Source organism: Spermophilus citellus, assembly GCF_964194105.1.
Source record: "Spermophilus citellus genome assembly, chromosome: 13".
In the NCBI taxonomy this organism is placed as follows: Eukaryota; Metazoa; Chordata; class Mammalia; order Rodentia; family Sciuridae; genus Spermophilus; species Spermophilus citellus.
In genome coordinates, this window is record NC_138193.1 from 56,944,295 (window position 1) to 56,963,211 (window position 18,917).

The 18,917-nt window shown below is 44.2% G+C and overlaps 1 protein-coding gene across 2 annotated transcripts in view; it reads left to right on the plus strand.

The window, feature by feature from the left end:
- The window catches only part of TGFA (transforming growth factor alpha), a 101,640-nt gene that overhangs the window by 70,123 nt on the left and 12,600 nt on the right, over positions 1-18,917 (plus strand). The window contains exon 3 of one of the 2 annotated variants that reach the window (XM_081264958.1): positions 13,914-14,034. In XM_081264958.1, coding sequence (XP_081121084.1) covers positions 13,914-14,034 — 121 coding nt within the window. The remainder of the gene's footprint in view (positions 1-13,913; positions 14,035-18,917) is intronic. The other variant, XM_081264959.1, reaches the window with a different exon arrangement.

Consider the following 18,917-nt stretch of genomic DNA (forward strand, 5'->3'; position numbering starts at 1 on the left):
CACACAGACTACTTTGAGACGGTGGAAGTGGCCTTGGCAAGGCTCTGGGTGCCAGGTGGGGATTACTGGGTGCTGTCTTGGAGGCTGGGTCTCACAGGAAGTTTAGGACTACAAACTCAGATTTGGGGGATGACTGCTATTTGGAAGAAAGAGACTTGTTCTGTGTGACTTCCAAGGCAAAATTCAAGCCAATAGGAAGAGGCTTCAGGAAGACAAATGTCAACATGGTCCAGAGAAGGATCTCCTAAAAATAAACTGGCCCAACTCTCCATTGGAGGTTGTCAGCCCCAGAGGCCTAAAAGAGTTCCTCTAGGGCATCATAAGCAGGGCTCTATGCTGATTGGGAAGTTCGAGGTGAGCACCTCCATCTCGGGTATAGAAACTTCATTTCTGGGTTAGGTCAAGAAGACTCTTCAGGGCTTCATTTCTTCTTCTTTGAATGGAAAAGAAATTTTTTTATCAGAATATGAGGTCTTTTGTTTCATAACCAGTATGACTTGGAGAAACTATTAAGAGATAAAATGACGCTGGTGTTTCTGGGATCCCCTAACATTTCTCCTTTTAAGAACAAATTTCCAAGGTGGTTGGTTTACACTTAGCCTGCGGGGGTGGGTTGGGGAGGAAGTCTGTTAAATCAGGAATTCCCAACATTTTTATGAGGCAGAGGCCTTAGATCACTGAAGGAGCGTGTTGGCTCTGAGCTTTTCTCACTAGGAATCCTGGCAGACCATGAAGAAGGGGTGAGGTTTCAGCTCTGGGAGATCCTGGCCCACGGGCCTAGGCAGCCATCATGGAAACCAGACCCCTCTTGGAGTCCGTGAGAGTATGTGCTGACACTGGACTAGGGATTCCCATCAGGAGAACTGAGTGTGCTCTGTAAACTCTGTCAGTGGTCACTGGGGCTGATATGGCACTGTTACATTGGTCACCTTGTGTGCAACTAACATAGAAAATATAAGTTCATCTTACTACAATGATTTAAAAAAAAGAAAATGAAGACTAGAACATTCCACATTAACTGCCCCAGTGTGCCCTTGGTCACTTAATACAATGATCAGTGGAATATGAAACTGTTTCTAAACTTATTGGTATGGGAAGCTCTACAGAATTTCTGCCAGTAAATGTGCAAGTTGGAATCACCTTACCCTGTTCCAACAACCATTCTTGGAGAGACAAGGAGCTTGTCATAAGAAGAATCACACCAATAGCTCCATACCTCAGAAGGCCAAGGTATGGGGTGTGGCTGGACCATCTGTGTCCTATCAACACCTCAAGAAAGGACACCAGGAACAATGAGTGCAGAACCTAGCCTGCTGTCATTCCTTGCATGGTATGGATGCCTGGAAAACACAAGGAAGAAAAGACAAAATACCTTCTGACCCAAAGATAAAATTCTTTGTTCTACCTATTATCTCTGGCTTTCATCAATGAGATTTCTTAGATATTTAAAGGCACTACAATTAAACTTGCTGTTTTCTATTTTACCTGGCCCAATATTGAATGAAGTCTTGCATGGAGCCCACCTTAACTTCACATGGCACTGGACAAAGTAGATCTTTCTCAATACAGATGATGATGAAAGAAATTGCCACATGAAAAGATGTATTATATGAGAAGAATGTTCCTGAGGAATCCCAATGAGTGTCTGTCCATAGTCCTGAGAAGCAAAGAGGTTGGATCATCTCTAAATGGTGTCTTCAAGACTCAAGCTGACATGGTGTCTATGAAATAAGAGACAGCTGCAAGGAAATGATAAAATACAATGAGTTTTTAATCTACTGTGGAGCCTCAGATTGGATAGTACAGTAAATCAAATGAGTGAAATTAAAAAAAAAAAAATAGGATGGGAAATTTCTCCAGAACTCAGAAGGTAACTCAAAAGACAAAAATAATAAGGAAAAAAAAAAGAAAGAAAGTTGGAAAATAGAAGTAGGGGATCCAAAAGAAGAAAACATTACAGAAAACTTTCTTAAACTGAAATACATTTGTCCTTAAGATTGAAAGCATTAACCTCAATGTAATTTAACTAGTTTTTATTACAAAGAAAGTCTTAACAAGCAGCAAAGTAAAAAGAAAAACAGATTTACCTAGAGTCAGTCTAGCTTCAGGTGTCTCATCAACTACAAGGCCAAAAGTCAACGGTGGGAGAAATTGTCATATGTAAAGCCATGAGTGTGGATGAGAAAGATGTTTTCAGACAAATAATGTTTCATTATGTAGCCACACCCATCTCATGCCCTTCCTGGGAAAGATGTTCAAAGATCCTCTTCAGTTCGGTAACATTTATCTCGAGATAAAAATCTCCTGAATGGGAAGATGTGGTACAGAAATATTAGTGACAATGTGCCCAACTGATGATGTGTCAATATAGTTATACTAGCACAGAAGTTGAAAATAATTATTAAAATAGAAGCTAGCATTTTAGAAAACATAATAGGGATATAAAATCAGATTATAGTAATAAAAAACTAATAATTGGGGACAAGCAGAGGGATAAAGCAAAACTATGCTAAATATCTAATTGAACATCAGATTTCACTTGATATCGAGAGAATAATTTTTTAAAGTTCAAAGATAAGCATCAGTAGATTAAAAAGAAGATATATTCTTAACCAGTGCAAGGGGAAAGTAGCCAAAAAATATGATCCCTTATGCAAAGAACAAAAAGAAAATAAACTACCAGGAAAAAAAATTAAACATTTGTAAAATGTTCTGTAGAAGTAGTGGTTGTTTCTCAGTGATGAGATCACAAGTGATTCTCTTAACTTAGAATTTTTGTGTTTTCTAAAATTTCGACAATGAATGTGTGTTACTTTTAAAATAACATTATAAAACCCTTTATAGAAAGGGTTCCCAAAAGAAACACGGACAGTGGGTGAAAAGGGTATGATTTATCCTACATCAGAAATTTGGTAACAACCCTAAGTGCTGTTCAGGCTTAGTCTGGCCTTAGAAGAGCCCTCCCTGCTTTATCAAAGCCCTGAATGTCGTTGACTTCCTGCTCATGTCTGATGTGCAGGTATGCTGGCCCTGCAGGCTTTTTGCCATGTGGTATTCTCTATGGCTCCTTCCTCCTCTATGCCTTTGAAAGAGTTCTCTCTGTTCAGCTGGTGCCTAGGGAGGGAGAAAGGGAGATGCACAGGAGATTTTTATGGACCAATCCTAAAAATGGAGCCATCACTTTTGCTCAAATCCATTGGCCATAACCTGATCACATGATCACATCTAACTACACTGGGAGGCTGGAAAATGTAGTCTGTGTGCTCAGGGGGAAGAAGAACCAGGTTTAGCAGAACTCATGAGGTGTCTGGCCCAAAACAGCAATTTCTAGGTTGAGCTCTTTTGATTAAAAAATGTCATTAAATATAGTGGTTGGACATGGACTGGATCAAATAGCCTGCCTTCTTTCTGGGGTTTGTTATTTCTAGTGGGAGTATGTGAGGTTTCTACCTCTAGAAATCAAGCCTGAGGTTAGCTCTCATCTTTCATCTGAACATCTTCTGTCTTCTCCAAGTAATTACAGTCTGCCCACCACATCTGTAGGTTCTGCGTCCTCAGATTCAACCTACTTCAGGTTGAAGATAATTGAAAAAATTGCAGCTGTTCTTTACTGAACATGTTCAGAATTTTTTCTTCTCATTGTTCCCTAAATGATATAGTATAACAACTATTTATACTGCATTTATATTGGATTAGGTATTGTAAGTAGAAGTGATCTAAAGTATGTGGTGCTAAGGATATGCATGGGTTATACACTAATATTCTTACAATTTTATTTAAGGGACTTGGGCATCCAAGTGGGGCTCCTGAGGAAAATCAAGAGATGACTGTTTTAAGAGATGACTCCTCCTTATTCCTTTTTAATGATAGAACAAGAGATAGAACATGACTTTTCTTGTGTAGACTCAAATCCAGACTTCTAAAATTTAGTGTACTAAAATACTACAAATCTATAAGTCAAATATTAAAAATAAAAATCATTTAAACTTTAATGGTATTTATATTCATGTTGAGTTTGAATTTTAAATATTTTCAAACTCAAATTCTTTTTGTGAAGCTTAGGAAGTTAGAAAAAATACTTACCCACAATCCTGAAGTATCTTTTTTTTATTTTTACTTTTTAAAAAAATTTTTGTAGTTGTAGATGGACAGAATGCCTTTGTTTATTTTTGTGTGGTGCTAAGGATTGAACCCAGTGCCTCACACATCCTAGGCAAGTGCTCTGCCACTGAGCTATAGCCCCAGCCCACTAAAGTATCTTCTTGATAGAAGGGCCTTTTTATCTACAGGCAACCAAAAATCATCTATATGAAACTCAAGAGAAACAAGAACAGGCCACGTTTTTGTCAGAGGACAAAGTCTGACTCACCTACTTACCTCTGTACCTCTCAGTCTCCTCCTTAGAATGAGGGGAAATCCTCCATCCACCAAGATAGCATCTACACACTGCAAAATTGAAAACGTGTCTGTCAAAACTTCTGAGGACATGAAATGTTCTAGAAAAACAGTTATCCTGTAGTGTTTACAGTGCTCAGTGAGGAGGGTTTGAAGGGATTATGGTTCAAAGACTCAAGAGGAAGCATTTTTTTTTTCCTTAGGGTAGATTGAGGGTTTCCTGCCAACCGTGTTTCCTAACAATTTTGATATTTATAAAGAGAACAGAGACACACAGACAGCAGAGGCAGATAGCCCTGGGCTCCAACAGGGCCGTTCCTCCAACAAAGCCAAGACAGAATCCCACATCCAGCAGGACTCGTTCTAGTTCCCAGAGCTCTTCATGTTCTGATTCAGAGCCAGCTGATGAGAGCCAAACTTCGGTAAATCCACATTGACTTTGTGAATGAAACTTGGAAGTGAAATATTTTCACAATGCTGGTTGACACCCAAGAGGATGTAATTAGAATAAGGGACTTTCTGGTTTGAAGACATGAAAATGGTCTATCTCTTTGATATCAAAGGATTAAAATATTAAAAGAAGGGGGAGGTTTAGCTTCAGTCTTCAAAGCAAAACCGTGACCTGCAATTTTCTTTTCTTTTTTTTTTTTTTTGCTTTTTTCTTTTTGACTTAAAATGACTAAGGCCAAGGTAGAGATAGAAGCAGCAGCCTAGGAGCTAGAGAACAAGGTCACATGGAACAGGAAGAGCTCAGTGGAGAGGGAGCAATCTGTCCAATGCACACCCCTCTGTTTCAATTTCACTTTAATCCATAATCTAGAATGCAGGTTTACAGGCAACCTGAGGAATCTCGCCCACCCCACCTGTCCACTCTCCAGGCCCTTGGGAGATGGTGTTCTTGGCAGGAGTTGGTGTATAGGTAAGAGGCCAAGTTGAAATACATGCATCTCTAGATGGATCCATACAGTCCATATGTCATATGATTGCACTGAGGTTTTATTTTAGACTCCTAAAGCCACTCTGCTAATTAAGGCCATTTTCCTTGGGACTCTCAGCCCTTTTAATTCTAAAATACCCCTGAGGATTTCATGGTAATCCTTGATTTGTTTATTTTCCAAATCAAAGAGTTGTCTGGACTGTGGAAGCACATTAAGGATTTTTTTACTCCTTTATTTGCACATGCACACACTGTATTAGAGCAAGAGCTTTAGAGAAGCCAGCCATGAGTTCCAATTCCAGCTCTGCCATTTATTAACAAAGTGACACTGAACATACTCCACCTCCCTGTGCTTCACTTTCCTTATACACAGGACTGGGATTGTAACGACCTCCTCACGGGATTAAGCAGAATTCTCTAAATGCTAAGCACATGCCTGCAATTAGCAGACATCTATTAATAGTAGCTACTATTAATAATATCATCATCATCTGACCTCAGAAGATCCACATTAGATTAACACTTTTTGGACAGTGTTTAGGGGAAATAAGATCCTGGCAAAGTATTTCTATGCTCATGTTTTCTGATTTTCTTTCTATTGGAATAAAAAAAAAAAACTGCCTTGGCCTTCAACATAGGCATAAGCAGGATGAACCCAACTGGAGTCCAATCGTACTGGTGAATTTCCATGTGTCTGTTTTCCCAACACACACACACACACACACACACACACACACACACACACACACAAGTGCTGTGTTATTAATAACCAATGTCTTTACAGGAAAGTAGAAAATAGGCTGTCTGCTTCTCTACTAATATCTTTCTTTGAATCTGGTTCCATCACATTCCTTGGTTTTTGCCCCAAGTGGGAAATGATGAGAGGGAATTAAATTGACTCAGATGTTTCCTCAGGTTTCCCCCTTAGCATCTTGTCTAAATCTGCAAAAGCAATTCAGGAATCTGTATTAGCTCTTCACTGAGCCAGCAGCCCCTGGTCTCTTGGTCAGAAGTACCATACAGCCCTGAGGTGCAGGCTGTGATTGGGAGCATGCTTAGAGAAAAAGACATGGCAGTGTCTCATGAACCAGCATCATTCATGGATACATAGAAATCTCTTTTGCATCTGTTTATATTGTCCAGCTACTGCTGCTTGTGGGATTAATAAGTTCCATATGTACAGTTCCCCATTCCTCCCCCCAAAAAAGCAGTACTTCCTTATGTTGCTCTTGTAAATGTCCCTGATTACTAGAAGCTGCTTAAAAAGTGTCCCCTTCCTAACAGCATGATTTGTGTATGTCAATGTACCTTCTTAGCGTTTGTCTTTCCAGATGTCAATAACCTAACTTTCTATAGATCTTCATTTTCATGAAATTAGAGAAAACTGATAAGATTCCAATTCTAGTACTTTCTAGCCAAGTGCCATTGGCGAGGATATGTAAACTTTAGTTTCCCCATCTAAAAAAAATGGAGTCTAATAATGTGTAACCTATAGGGAAGTCTTGAGGTTTGTCCCTATCCTTAAGTGAGAGAGGTGGGCAGGGTGTCAAGCCAGTTTAGGATCACAGAAAGTTCCAAATCAAATAGGATCAAAATTAGCTGGTATTGGAAAAGGTTGCTGAGGAATTAGTAAATCTTGGGGTCTGGGGTTGTGGTTCAATTGTACACAACCCCAGCACATATGAGGCACTAGGCTTGATCCTCAGCACCACATGAAAAAAATAAACAAATAAAAAAAGGTATGTGTCCATAACTAAAAAAATGTGTGTGTGTTTGTTTGTTGGTGGTGCTGGGGATTAAACCCAGGGCCTTATACATGTGAGGCAAGCACTCTACCAACTGAGTTATATCCCCATCCCCTATAACTAAAAATATTTTTTAAAAAAATGAATTAGTAAATCTGTGTTTAGGTATTTTGTTACAGGGAGAAACCCTTTTTTTTTTTTAAGTACAGGAGTTCTCTCAATAAATTGAGAATCTCAGGGTTAGGGGCTGGCAGGGACAGAAATGGCTCTCCTCCCCCACCCAACTCACCAAGTGGAATGGCAAGAGGCACTGCAGTAGTAGGTGTCAGTTAATTTTAAGTATAAAATGAATTTTCTCTTTTCGTTGCTACACTAATAAGAATGCCCCTTCTGTCTCATATGATGGGGCCGTGAAGCTAACTAATGTCATCGCTGTTTTATAGGTTCCTGGTTTTAATAGTGAATGAGCTGCGTGATTATATTTATCTCATCTCCACCACCATGCCTGAGTCCCAGAACAACAAAATTGAGTCCCCCCTGTCAGTGAATAGCCCTTGAGGATGAACTTCCTACCTGAGCCACAGATGGTCACTTTTCTGTACTCTGCTGACTTCCGCTGCTCATGTGAAACCCACCCTGTGGTGGTTGGACAGGAGTTGCTCTTAGTGATTATCTTTCTGGAAGGGGTGTTCCGCTCTCTGGTCAAAGTCAGTGGCATTGCCACATTGCAGACAGACAATGCCTTCCTCTTTAGTACCATTCTAAAGGATGGTTCTCACCAACCCCAAATGCCAAGGAATGCTAGGACCCCTGTTCACCAATGCTCACTTCTGTTTGCCTCTCTATGACCTGGTGCAGCATTTCTGCCACCCAGGTATGAGCCTCTGTCCCAGCCTCTCCTTCATGTCACGCACTGCCCCCAGAGTTTAGGATCATAAACTGGGGCGGCTGCGGCCTTGAAGCGCGCCTCACCTTCCCAAAATGGAGCCCACCCCTGCAGGTAGCTCAAGCCTGGACTTAGGGTAAAACATGGGACTGAGTACTGCAAGTACGCAGGGCGCATCAGATTAGGGTCCTCCCTCACTTTGATGGTGCTGCTTGGCAGCTGCCATACTCATCTCCTGCCTTTTCTCCCAGACATTCAAGAGGCATTTGTTGGTTTTGCTGTTGCAGTGTCTGAAAATATTTGGTCTCAGGTCACAAACCTTGGCTCACATTCCCACTGAAAAGCCAGACATCATTATGAAACGGTCAGAAAGTTAAGTGTGATATTTGAGGAAGTAATGAAATAGCCGAGAATGATGTAAGCTTTGCAACAGGCAAATGCATTCTTGGGTTTTGACATCTGGGGAAGAGTGAAGAGCCCCTGCCTCAGTCAGCTCCCACTGATCAGCAGAACGTCCAATTAGGGCTGGTTGGGGTGGGGAGTGGGGGCGGGGACTGCACTCCGTGGTGTGGCTGCTGCTCCCCTGGGAGCAGGGCTGTCGGAAGGCGTTGTCCAGACGGTGTCTCCCTGACTCTTCTGAACTGGAGAAACCCCTCTTGTGAATTGAATCTGGGATTTCCTTGCCCCTTGATTGTTCTTCCAGACCCTCTTCCTGTGAGTGGGGCTGGGTTCCAGGCCCTATTAGTGGGTCTGTGGTCTTTGGGCAAAACTTTCACAGCTCCCCAGAGAACAGTGGTGTCTGCAAGATGTGCCTTTGGTTCCCGTGCTGGAGAGGCCTCTCGTAAATTTCATGACATCAGGAACTGAGCAACTCTGAAACCCCAGCTGCTGGGAGTGAGCGGAAGGAGGGCTGTTCCAAAAACCAGAACATTTGCTTTTCCTATCAGCAGCGTGCTAGTGCTAATCAGACACGGTGCCTGGAGGAGATGGCCTAGGGTTCTGCGGGTGGGGCTGCCGTGCCACACCCTCCACTTGCACTTGAAGGGGAGCCCTTCTTTGGACATTCCCTGGTGGCCTTTTCTACCTGATGGTATTATCATTTTCTGTCCTTAGGCCATTCCTTCCATTACTTGATATTTTCTTTTCAGAAAGAAGAGAAAGGAAAAAGGAGGGAAAGAGAAGTGGAGAGAGGAGAAAGCAACTTAGACACTGAGAGACTGACTCCTTCTAGGGAAGATGTTGGAATTTGGGGGTTCCCTTGTAAGACTCATTTTTTATAAAATAATGTACCTTGCAATGAGGATATGATGGCCAAAGTTACTGAGCAACTCCCTCTAGTGGGCTGCCTGCCCAGCCTCAGAGCCTGGCACCTGGCATACAGTGAGTGCTCAATAAGTGGCAGCCCACATCTGCCCTCCCCCACCTTCCCCAAAGATGCTTTTCTTCTGGACGTCAACAGGAATAGCCCTGTATTAATAGCCGATTGTGGTGCTGGGTGTGGTATCTAAAATAAACATCTTTACAAGCCTCCAGTTAAGATCAACAATTTCTCCCCCTTGCTCACCGCATGCCTCACACTTTGCACAGGTACATTAGTCCATTTTCTGTTGCTTTAACAAAATTGCTGAGGCCAGGTGCTTTATAAAGAAAAGAGGTTTACTTAGCTCGCTGATCTGGCCGTTTGAGAGCTTGGTGCTGATATCTGCTCAGCTCTGGTGAGGGCTTTCTGGCTACATGACAATATGGTTACATGGCATCATGGTGGAAACACATGGAAGAGGGGAAGATTGCATGGCAGGAAAGGAAGCCAGGGAGATTTAGAGGCCAAGAGTGCCCCTTTTATTGCAATCACTCCTGTGGGAAATAACCAGAGTCCCACCAGAACTACATGAATCCCTTCCCAATAGCCTAATCACCTTCCCCCAGGCCCCACCCCTTAATGGTTCCACCACCTCCCAACCCTGCCACACCGGGGCCCAAGACTCCTGCACATGCACCTTTGGGACACACACACAGTCCATATCCAGACCATAGGAAAGGGCTGGAGTAAAGTTATTTAGCTCACAAGCTTGCACAGCAACCAAGAGCCCCAGTGCACCCCTCTTGTCTACGGTTTGTTCACCCTTGGCACTGGAGGTCCAAGAAATTCCCAGAGAAGGGACCTCGGTTCAGGACCAGTGAGGTAAAAGAATTTCAGGACACAAGTCAGAGACAGAGGTTTATTTAGGGAAGCAGAGACACATTCAAGGGAGAATGCAAGCCATCTCCAGAGAGAGGAACAGCAACCCCCTGATGTGGGCTGTTATATATAGAGGGATGTTTGCTTGGGGCTAGATAGAACCACATAATTTTACTCCAGTTTTCCCTGCACTTATACATTGCACTCATGTCACACGAACAGGGGTCAAGGACACAGGCCAGGTTGCTCAGGAGGTGCAATGGCTTGTGGGCACTTCTTTGAGATCCAATCTATCTTTCCTGTATCCCCAAATTACTCTTGCCCCCTGAGGGTGCAGAGAGAGAGCAGAGTGGCCCACTCCTCCCCATCCACTTATTTCTCATCCCCTATTTGAAAACCTGTGACAAGTTCCAATGATATCCACATGCAACAAAGTAGAAACCATAAGTTCCTGTATGTGTTCATATGCAGTGTGGACTTAATACAGTTCTTGCTCAGCAGTGGATTAAAAGTGGGCTTTATTATATATGCATATCTTCAGAACATTTCAAAAATATTACATCTGTTATTAAAAAAAATAGGAAAAATATTTTTCATGACTGATGATTAACTAGCCTTGAGCTCCCCTTGTTCTCTCTGCTCTTGGGTTTGAGGCAGACCTTGGGTTTGAGGCAGACGGGTGGAGTCACGGAGGACTGGGAGCATCAGGCTTCTTTTTTTCATGCTGGTCTCTGAATGTACAGAGCAAATTACCAGCTGTCACCGATTTTTGTATGGAGTTTCTTCCTGTCTTGGACTCCTTGGGCTTCTTAGTGAACCAAGAAACACAGGGTATATCAGCACATGTTTCCATGTGTGCTTTATGGTTAATGTAGTCCACCGTAGCACATGACATTCCCTTTGAAAACACCTACAGGGAAAGAGAAGTTGTTCACTGACCACAGAATTGGGGAGTTCAGGACTGGTATGTTTCCATCTAATGAACCATGTGCATCCTTGCTTAGGCTGCCAGGAAGCAAAGAGCTATATTTGGGCACAGGACTTTCTGATGTGAGCTTTGTAGACTAATCTGATGCCTGACAGCTTTCCTTTTTGCTCCTCCTATCCTTATTTCCCTTTTGCTTTGATTGCTCCTTCCCTCCCTTTCTTCTCTCCCACACACCTTCTTCTCAGTTGTGTCCCATATACATGGTACCTGTTTTTAATCTTTTTGTTGGTGTTGGGGATTGAACCCATGCTTAACCCCTGAGCCACATCCCCAGCCCTTTTTGAGACGGTCTCGGTAAGTTGTGAGGCTGGCCTCAAACTTGGAATCTTCCTGCCTCGGCCTCTCAGGCCTCTGAGATTCCAGGTGTGCCCTGCTGTACCCGTTTTATAAAACCTCCCAGGTCATTTATGATAAGAGGCAAAGTACCCATCAGTAGAGAGTAAAAGCCACCTTGGCAGAACCCGCTCCTCATCAGGCAGTTTTGGGGAATAGTGTTCCCAAAAGACAGAACCGGGGATTTCTCTTAGTGTATCTTCATTAAGTTGACACTGTACCATGAAGCAGCTCAGCAGATTTAAGGCATTAGTATCATATAGGAATTTGAAGATATCCAGCTCTTTCAAAAAGGATCCTTTGGGGGACTCCTGTCACTTTTCTGAGAGCAAGTTTGTCTCAAACATTCGTGTGCATCAGAACCTCCTCCAGGACAAACAATCCTGACTTCTAAAAAAAAAAAAAAATCACAGGGAAATCTATCACAGATTCCTGGGTCCCACCTCAAAGATCCCGATTCAGTAGGTCAGGGTGGACTCACGACCTTGACTTTCTAACATGCTGTCAGGATGTGAATGAAGCCCTTGGCCAATCCACAAACTATTCTTGGAAGAGCTGGGCTCAAAGTGCTGACAAGGGACTTCCTCTAGCCACTAGGTGGTGGTTGAATGTTTAAATGGCCTTTTGTGGAGCTTATCAAAAGCCTTTTCAATATCTTAATCAAATTAAGTCCTCTGGTCTCTAGCTCCTTTCTCTGTGCTTGCACAGAGAAGCTACTGATCCAGACTTAGTGACCTTTCCTGCCTTGATTCAGAGTCCACTGTTGGGACTGACTGGCGCTGTTCCTCAGCTCCAGGCTGCTGGCTGACTGCAGTCAGCTGAGGCCATTGGACCACAGAAGCCCTAGAGTGCCACATGTGAGCACAACCATCACTAGGGCTGAGGAAACATTTGAACTGTTAGCTCCATGTCTCCACATTTATGGTGGGAAAGAGGGTGATATGCTGTATTCATTAGTATCTTGGGACTGAGTGAGGATAATAAGACAGATGGCTCAGTGACCTAGACCAGCCAGTTCATCGGGTATAGGACCTACTAAGCATTACCTGGCTAGACCTCAGAACCACCCATGAGGTAGGTGGCCCCCCATCTTTAGATGCAGAAGCCAGCTAGGAGAGGCTAAGCATGCCATTCCAGGGGGCAGAGGCACAATTAAACCCAGGTCCCTCTGGTTCCAAAGTGCATGCTTAGCCACTACACTCTTGCCTTCCATGTCAAGGATTCCATCGTGTTTTCAGCCTGTGATTTTTTTTCCCAGTGGAATTATAGGATTTTTAAAATGTGGTACTTCTAGAGGCAATTCATAAATAGAGGACAACGGGCGTTTAACATTTGGTTTGGGCCTTAAACCTCACAATGTGGAATATTCTGCCCTTTTTCACAGAGCAAGAATTCCAAAAGTCATATTGGGGGGGGGGGAATAAGTAGGAAAGTCTCCCCAAACAGAATGGAAACCTACCTGCCAAGGTGAGGGAACGTCCAGCAGCAGTGCCACTTGGACAGAATGAGGCCAGTGGTGGAGTTAAAAAAAAAAAAAAAAAAGCAAAGCCTCAGGTGCTGGTCATCAGCCTGTCCGTGTGGCATGCCCGACAGGCATCCTGACCTGGCTAGTCTTATCCCTGCCTGAAAGGTGTGGTGCCCAGACTGTGGGGAAGACCTGATCCTGCCCACTCCTGGCTTCCCAATGGGACTGGGCTGCTCTCATGTGAATTCCTTTGCTTTAGACACATAGCTTCCCCTCTCCTGGCCTCAGCACCAAGAGAAGCCCTGCTGCCAGCTTAGTGTATCCTTCCCAGACTCCTCTGGGTTTAAATTTCATTTGTGTTCTTCAGACCATACAGACCCTATTGGAATTACACTAACTTCACTTACAATATATCATGAACATCTTTTTGCATCATTAACTATTCCGTTTCTAGTGGGCATAGGTTCCTTTGTGCCCTTCTGGTGTTTTGCTTTGAAATTTTTTTTTATAAAAGCTGTCATTTATTTACATATTGAGATCCTTTTTGAGAGGGTCTTGCCAAGTTGCCGAGGCTGGCCTCAAACTTGCATCGTTCCTGTCTCAGCCTCCTGAGTTGTTAGGATTAGAGACATGTACCACCACACCCCGTAGAACCTATATTTTCTTAAAAAAAAATTGATCAGTCACATTACAAAAGTGAAATAAGTAGCTCTTGGGTTGAAACGGTGGAATTGTTCTGGTGTCTTTGAATCATACCAAATCTTTTGGGGAGATTGTTGAAAATCCAGAAGGCACCGAATGGAGGCACTGTGGCCCTGGACTAGGTACTAGTTATGGAGTATGGGGGCAAAAAGCGAGTTTGGGAGGGGGTTCCCCAAGGTGGGGACAGGAAGTCCCAGCTATAAGGGTCTTCACCTTCCTTGACTGGTAGGGTGCAAGCGCCATCTGTGCCCAGATCTGAGCCCAGTGTGTCTTCTCTCCCCAGCAGATCCGCCTGTGGCCGCAGCAGTGGTGTCACATTTTAATGAATGCCCAGATTCCCACACTCAGTTCTGCTTTCATGGAACCTGCAGGTTTTTGGTGCAGGAGGATAAGCCAGCATGTGTGTAAGTATCCCTAGCCCCCTGGGGTGGTCCTGTACTCATTTAAAAGAGCATTTGCCTCTGCAAGGTTTGCCAGAAGCTCCTGAAAACCCTGAAGTTGGGCTCAGGTTCAGAGCCTCAGGCCACTTGCTTTAGAACCAGGTGGCTAAAAACCCAGGTTTCAGAGCCCCTGGGGCAGAACCCCTGGGGAGGTTAGAGCCTGGCGGCTGCATTTTAAACAAACATCTCAAGTGACTTTTGGATTCAAAGTTGAGAAAATTCCTGAATTAAAGTTTAATCAACTCTTCGAGGAGGGCAAGGCCCTGGGAGGGGTACCTTTGAGTGGCCAGAGGTGTTGAGGACTCTGCACTCTAGTCTCTCTTCAGTCCAGCTAATGAAATAAGCTGGAAGTGCAGGCAAACGATTAATGTACATAAAGATGCATCATGGCTTCCACACCTGGTCAACCTCCCCACAGTACTGCTGAGCCCCATCCTGACTTCCTGCATCAGAATCTCCAGGGGTGGAACCCAGGAATCACATTAGTAAAGAGCAACCTGTGATTGCTGTGGTCAGCCAGGTGGGGTAAGAAGGGGGACTTGAGGAAAGCTTCCTTGGGCAAGTGGAGGCTGCTCCAGGTCGGAGTGTCAAGAGGGTGGCACCTGCTGTTACAGGTCAGAAGCTACAACAGGATGAGATGGGAGGAGACGAGGTTGGAGGCCAGAGCCTCTTGGAAGTGAGCCTTTGGCCTCCAGGCAGTAGGAGCCATGTAAGTTTTGAAGAGAGACGTTTTAAGTCTGTCTGTAGTTAACTACAATTAGGTGAACCTATACTTAACCTTGGCACTGTTGACATTCGGAGCCAGATAATTTGTTGTTTGGGGCTGAACTGTGCCTTGAAGGACATTTGCCAGCTTCTACCCACCTTAGTGTCTCTACAGACATTGCCAAATGTCCCTGGGGGGGGCTAATAAGTAGTTCGATGTGAAATTGACATATTCATTGGTCAAAAATGGCCCAGGGCCAGCAATTTCATACAGTCCAACCTAATAGTACAAAATAATGCAAAAATTTAAAAACCAGCATTTAGTAAGCTGTTACTTTATGCCAGGCACCATTTCAAGCACAATCCATTGTTAACTCATGGAATCCTCAAGAAGACTCCACAAGGTGGGCACAGAGAGGTTGTGCCCCAGTCCCCTAGCTTAGATTCAATGGCTCTTAAAACCCAGTCCTTTGGCAGGGTACTTCAGGGCATTAGTTGCAACTAGCCTGGGAGGGACCTGGCCAGGAGAGCCTGCTACAGGCCGATGTGGTGGGAGGGTTTTCAGTCCACAGTCCAGTTTGGGTTCAACCTTGTCCATGTTCACCATCTCTGAGCCTCACCTAGAGGGGACACACAAGGTGGCAACCTTTCTGCTAGGAATGTTTTTAGCTCTAAGAATCTGCCCCAGATGAGAGCCCTCCCCACCTAGTAAAGTGGAGCACAATGAGGTTGATAGGAGGCACTGTCATTACTCATGATTATCATTCTTATAAAAACAAGCCCCTAATGTGCATTTTAATTAGTAGTCAGGTCACTGGAAAAACACTGGCACTGAAGGGAGTTTGACCACAGCTCTGGAAGCCTGTCTATAACAGCCAGAAGCCTCCCTTCCAGAGCCCAGCATGGGCCTCCATGTGCCCCGGCCGAGTTGGTAGGATCCTCTTTGGAGACAAGTCTCTACCAAGTTCAGATCAGAGGCTAGTGCAGACTTCCGGTGGCCACCAAGCAAGCCAATCAGTAACTGTCTGTGGCTGAAGTGTTTTTTGTTTGTTTTGTTTTGTTTTTTTTTTTTTTTTTGGAGAGGGGAGGTTTGCTGTTCTCCCTTGTCTGGATCCCAAGTCCAGCTTTTGGCTCAAGAAAGACGACTGCCCATCCCATTCTAATAAGTATGTCTACTAAGAATAAACTCCCAGTAAAAGCTGTAGCTTAGGTCAGGGATGGTACCTAGCACTCCACATTGAGCCTCTCATAGATTCTCACCATGTCCTTCTCCACTAAAAATTATTGTAGACGTGGGGAAACTGAAGCTCAGAAAAGCTAAGAAACTTGCCCAGAGTTGGTAGCTGGCAGAGGTGGGATTCACCCTAATTATTCCAGCTCCTGCCCACAGGGCACTCTGCCTCAGCTCGAAAAATCCACATCAAATCACTAAGCATTTTTGTTTCCAAGGAACGTGTTGACTTCTCCCCTTGCAGATAAAGCTGCTTCCAGAGAAGGTCAGGTTCATTCCCAAGCTCTTCTGACCAGACTTTTTAACAAGTCCTTCCTAAGAACATGAGACAGCCAAGGCACCTGGCAATTGGGCAGAGCTGGCTGCACCAACCCTTTCCACCTCTTGACCTCAGTTTCCGCTCTGGACTTTGGCAGCCTGCGGGCAGTATTCAGTCCACAAGGACTATGTGGCAGTAGGAGATGCTCCACTTCCTTTTTTGGTGGCTTTATTGGATTGGCAGTGTTTTAGAAGTCAGGTTTTGCATTTCCTGGCAGATGCCCAATTTCTCTTGAAGAAAGGCAGCCCTGGGCTGAGACTCAGACATACCCCCAGCCAGGGCTTGCTCTCTGCAATTCTGATTCCCACCTCTCTGAGGGATACTCCAACACCAAAGCACAGTGTCAGTCCCCATCTTCTGCTTCCCCTAGCCCACTGCACTCCCCTCAGTCACCCACCTGAGCCCAGGGCTGAGAGTGTTCAACCCTTAGACAGGACTTGAAATCAGGCCCTTCTGACCTAGCAGGGTGGTGGCAGGAGCAGGGGGATGTATGGTCCCACCTGCACAGCATGCTCAGGGTGCCCAGCCCCAGAGCTATCTCGTAAGCTCTGGAGGACAGGACCACACCTTATACCTTTTTATATTTACAGTCCTCAGAAGAATGTTCTAACTACTTAATTCCCACTAGACCAGAAACTGTGTCCGTGCAGAGAAAGCCAGAACATTCTGTCTCTGCTTCTAAGAACCGCCCCAGCTTTGGGGAGCTGACACATACAACATTCTGGTCAATAAAACTGACATACGTTGAGGTATGGCCCCATCTGTCACAGCATTATAAAGAACCCACAGTGAGCCAAGAAGATGGTTTCAAAATATACATTTTTAGACTTCGTCTTCTAATAAGAAGTCCTTAAGTTTCCAGAAAAACCTAAAAATAACAGCTTGTACTGTAAGATGAGAGAATGAAAAAAAAAATAGTCAAAAGTGGCCAAAGGTAGTGAAAAATCATCCTCAAACATTTATGCTTCACCTGAGCCCTGGGCTGTTCGTCTGCACATTTATGGCTCCCTTTGCCCATCTGCTTGCTGAAGTTCTTCTGTCCTAGTGGAGACTTAGCAGAAAATGTGCAGAGACAGTGAAGCTATAGACATGGGTGGTTAGGTACCACTTTTCCCTCAAACTATTGGGCTGCTGCCTGTGAAAGCCTTCAAACAAAAGAAAACAGTCAGTGGAAGCCACCCCAGTGACAAGTTTTAAGGGTTCTAGTGTTGGCAACCAGAGGCAGCTAGCTCAGAGTTTCTCACCTGTACCAAATGCTCCAGCCCCCAAACTCCCTGACAACTTTCCCACAGCGAAGTGTGAAAACAAACCACTGCTAGCCAAGGAAAACATTCCACAGCACATTCCAGTAAATTGGAATAGTTGAACTTCCAGCGATGTTGATGGCCATTGACGCACCAGCAGGCTGCCCATGACTAATGGCCCACCTCCCCGGAGATAGTGACCGTGTGCCTGTTGGTACATGAGCTGCTTGATGTAGGTCTATTATCTTCTCACCTAGCCAAGGGGCAGGGGTTAATCAGTAGGGTGTCCCTCTCATCCACAGATCTGGAGAAAGTGCTTATCCCCATTCTCTCCCCATCTCCACCTGTACCAGGTAGGGTCACACTAGGCACCCTAATAAAGTCAAAGGAATGGATTTGGAGGTCAGACACTCCCAAGTTAAAATCCAGCTGAGTTCTATTAAGTTCTATTATTAGCCCTATTAAGCCTGAATTTGTTTATTTATAAAATGGGGTTGCTAATACTTCATGGGTTCATAATGAGGACTCAGTGACAGTAATTATCAAAAGTAAATGCTGTCCAAGACAAGAGCCACTAGACATGTGGGGCTATTTAAATTATTCGACTTAATTAGAATTTAGTTTCTCCGTCACACTAGCCAGTGGCTACTGCATTAGACTCACCAGATAAAGACATTTCTGTCATCATTATAAAAGCTCTAGAGGACAGCATAAGGGACCAAGCAAGCCTGTTTCCTAGCAAACAGTTGAACTCTTATGCTGTGCTATCAGCCGCCCTAGGCACTGTCACCACATCTCAGGGATATTGTAAGGTCCTGCTCAAAGGAGTAGAAAACATGTAGGCATCCCACACGACCCTTGGATCAGAGCTGCAAAGGCAGATTCAGCATCCTCCCAGCCCTGGAGTAGAGAGAGGGTAGGACTTGGCAAATCCTAATACACATGCCACTGGACCCAGTATACCCACTCCTCCCCCTGCCCTGTGGGATTTCTCCATGTTAAAGGCAAATTAATGTAAAACATATTTCTAAACCATTTCAACTTGGTCCTGGACTGTCACATCCAAGACTATCTTGAGACCTATACCAAAAGAGTTGGCTAGTAAGCAGTGTACTAGCCTCTCACCAAAGGCTACATCACTGCTTATGAAGATAATATATCTCAAGAGCCCCAAAAATGTTCCCATTCTTTTATTGCACTTGTAAAGTGCAATAAACAGTGCCTAACTCATTTAACTTTCATAACTCTTTGAGATAGGTCTTATTACTTTTGCATTTTAAAGATGCAATCAATCTGTGAACCAGGGAAATTAACTAACTCCTTCAAGGTCACACAGGCAATAAGTAGG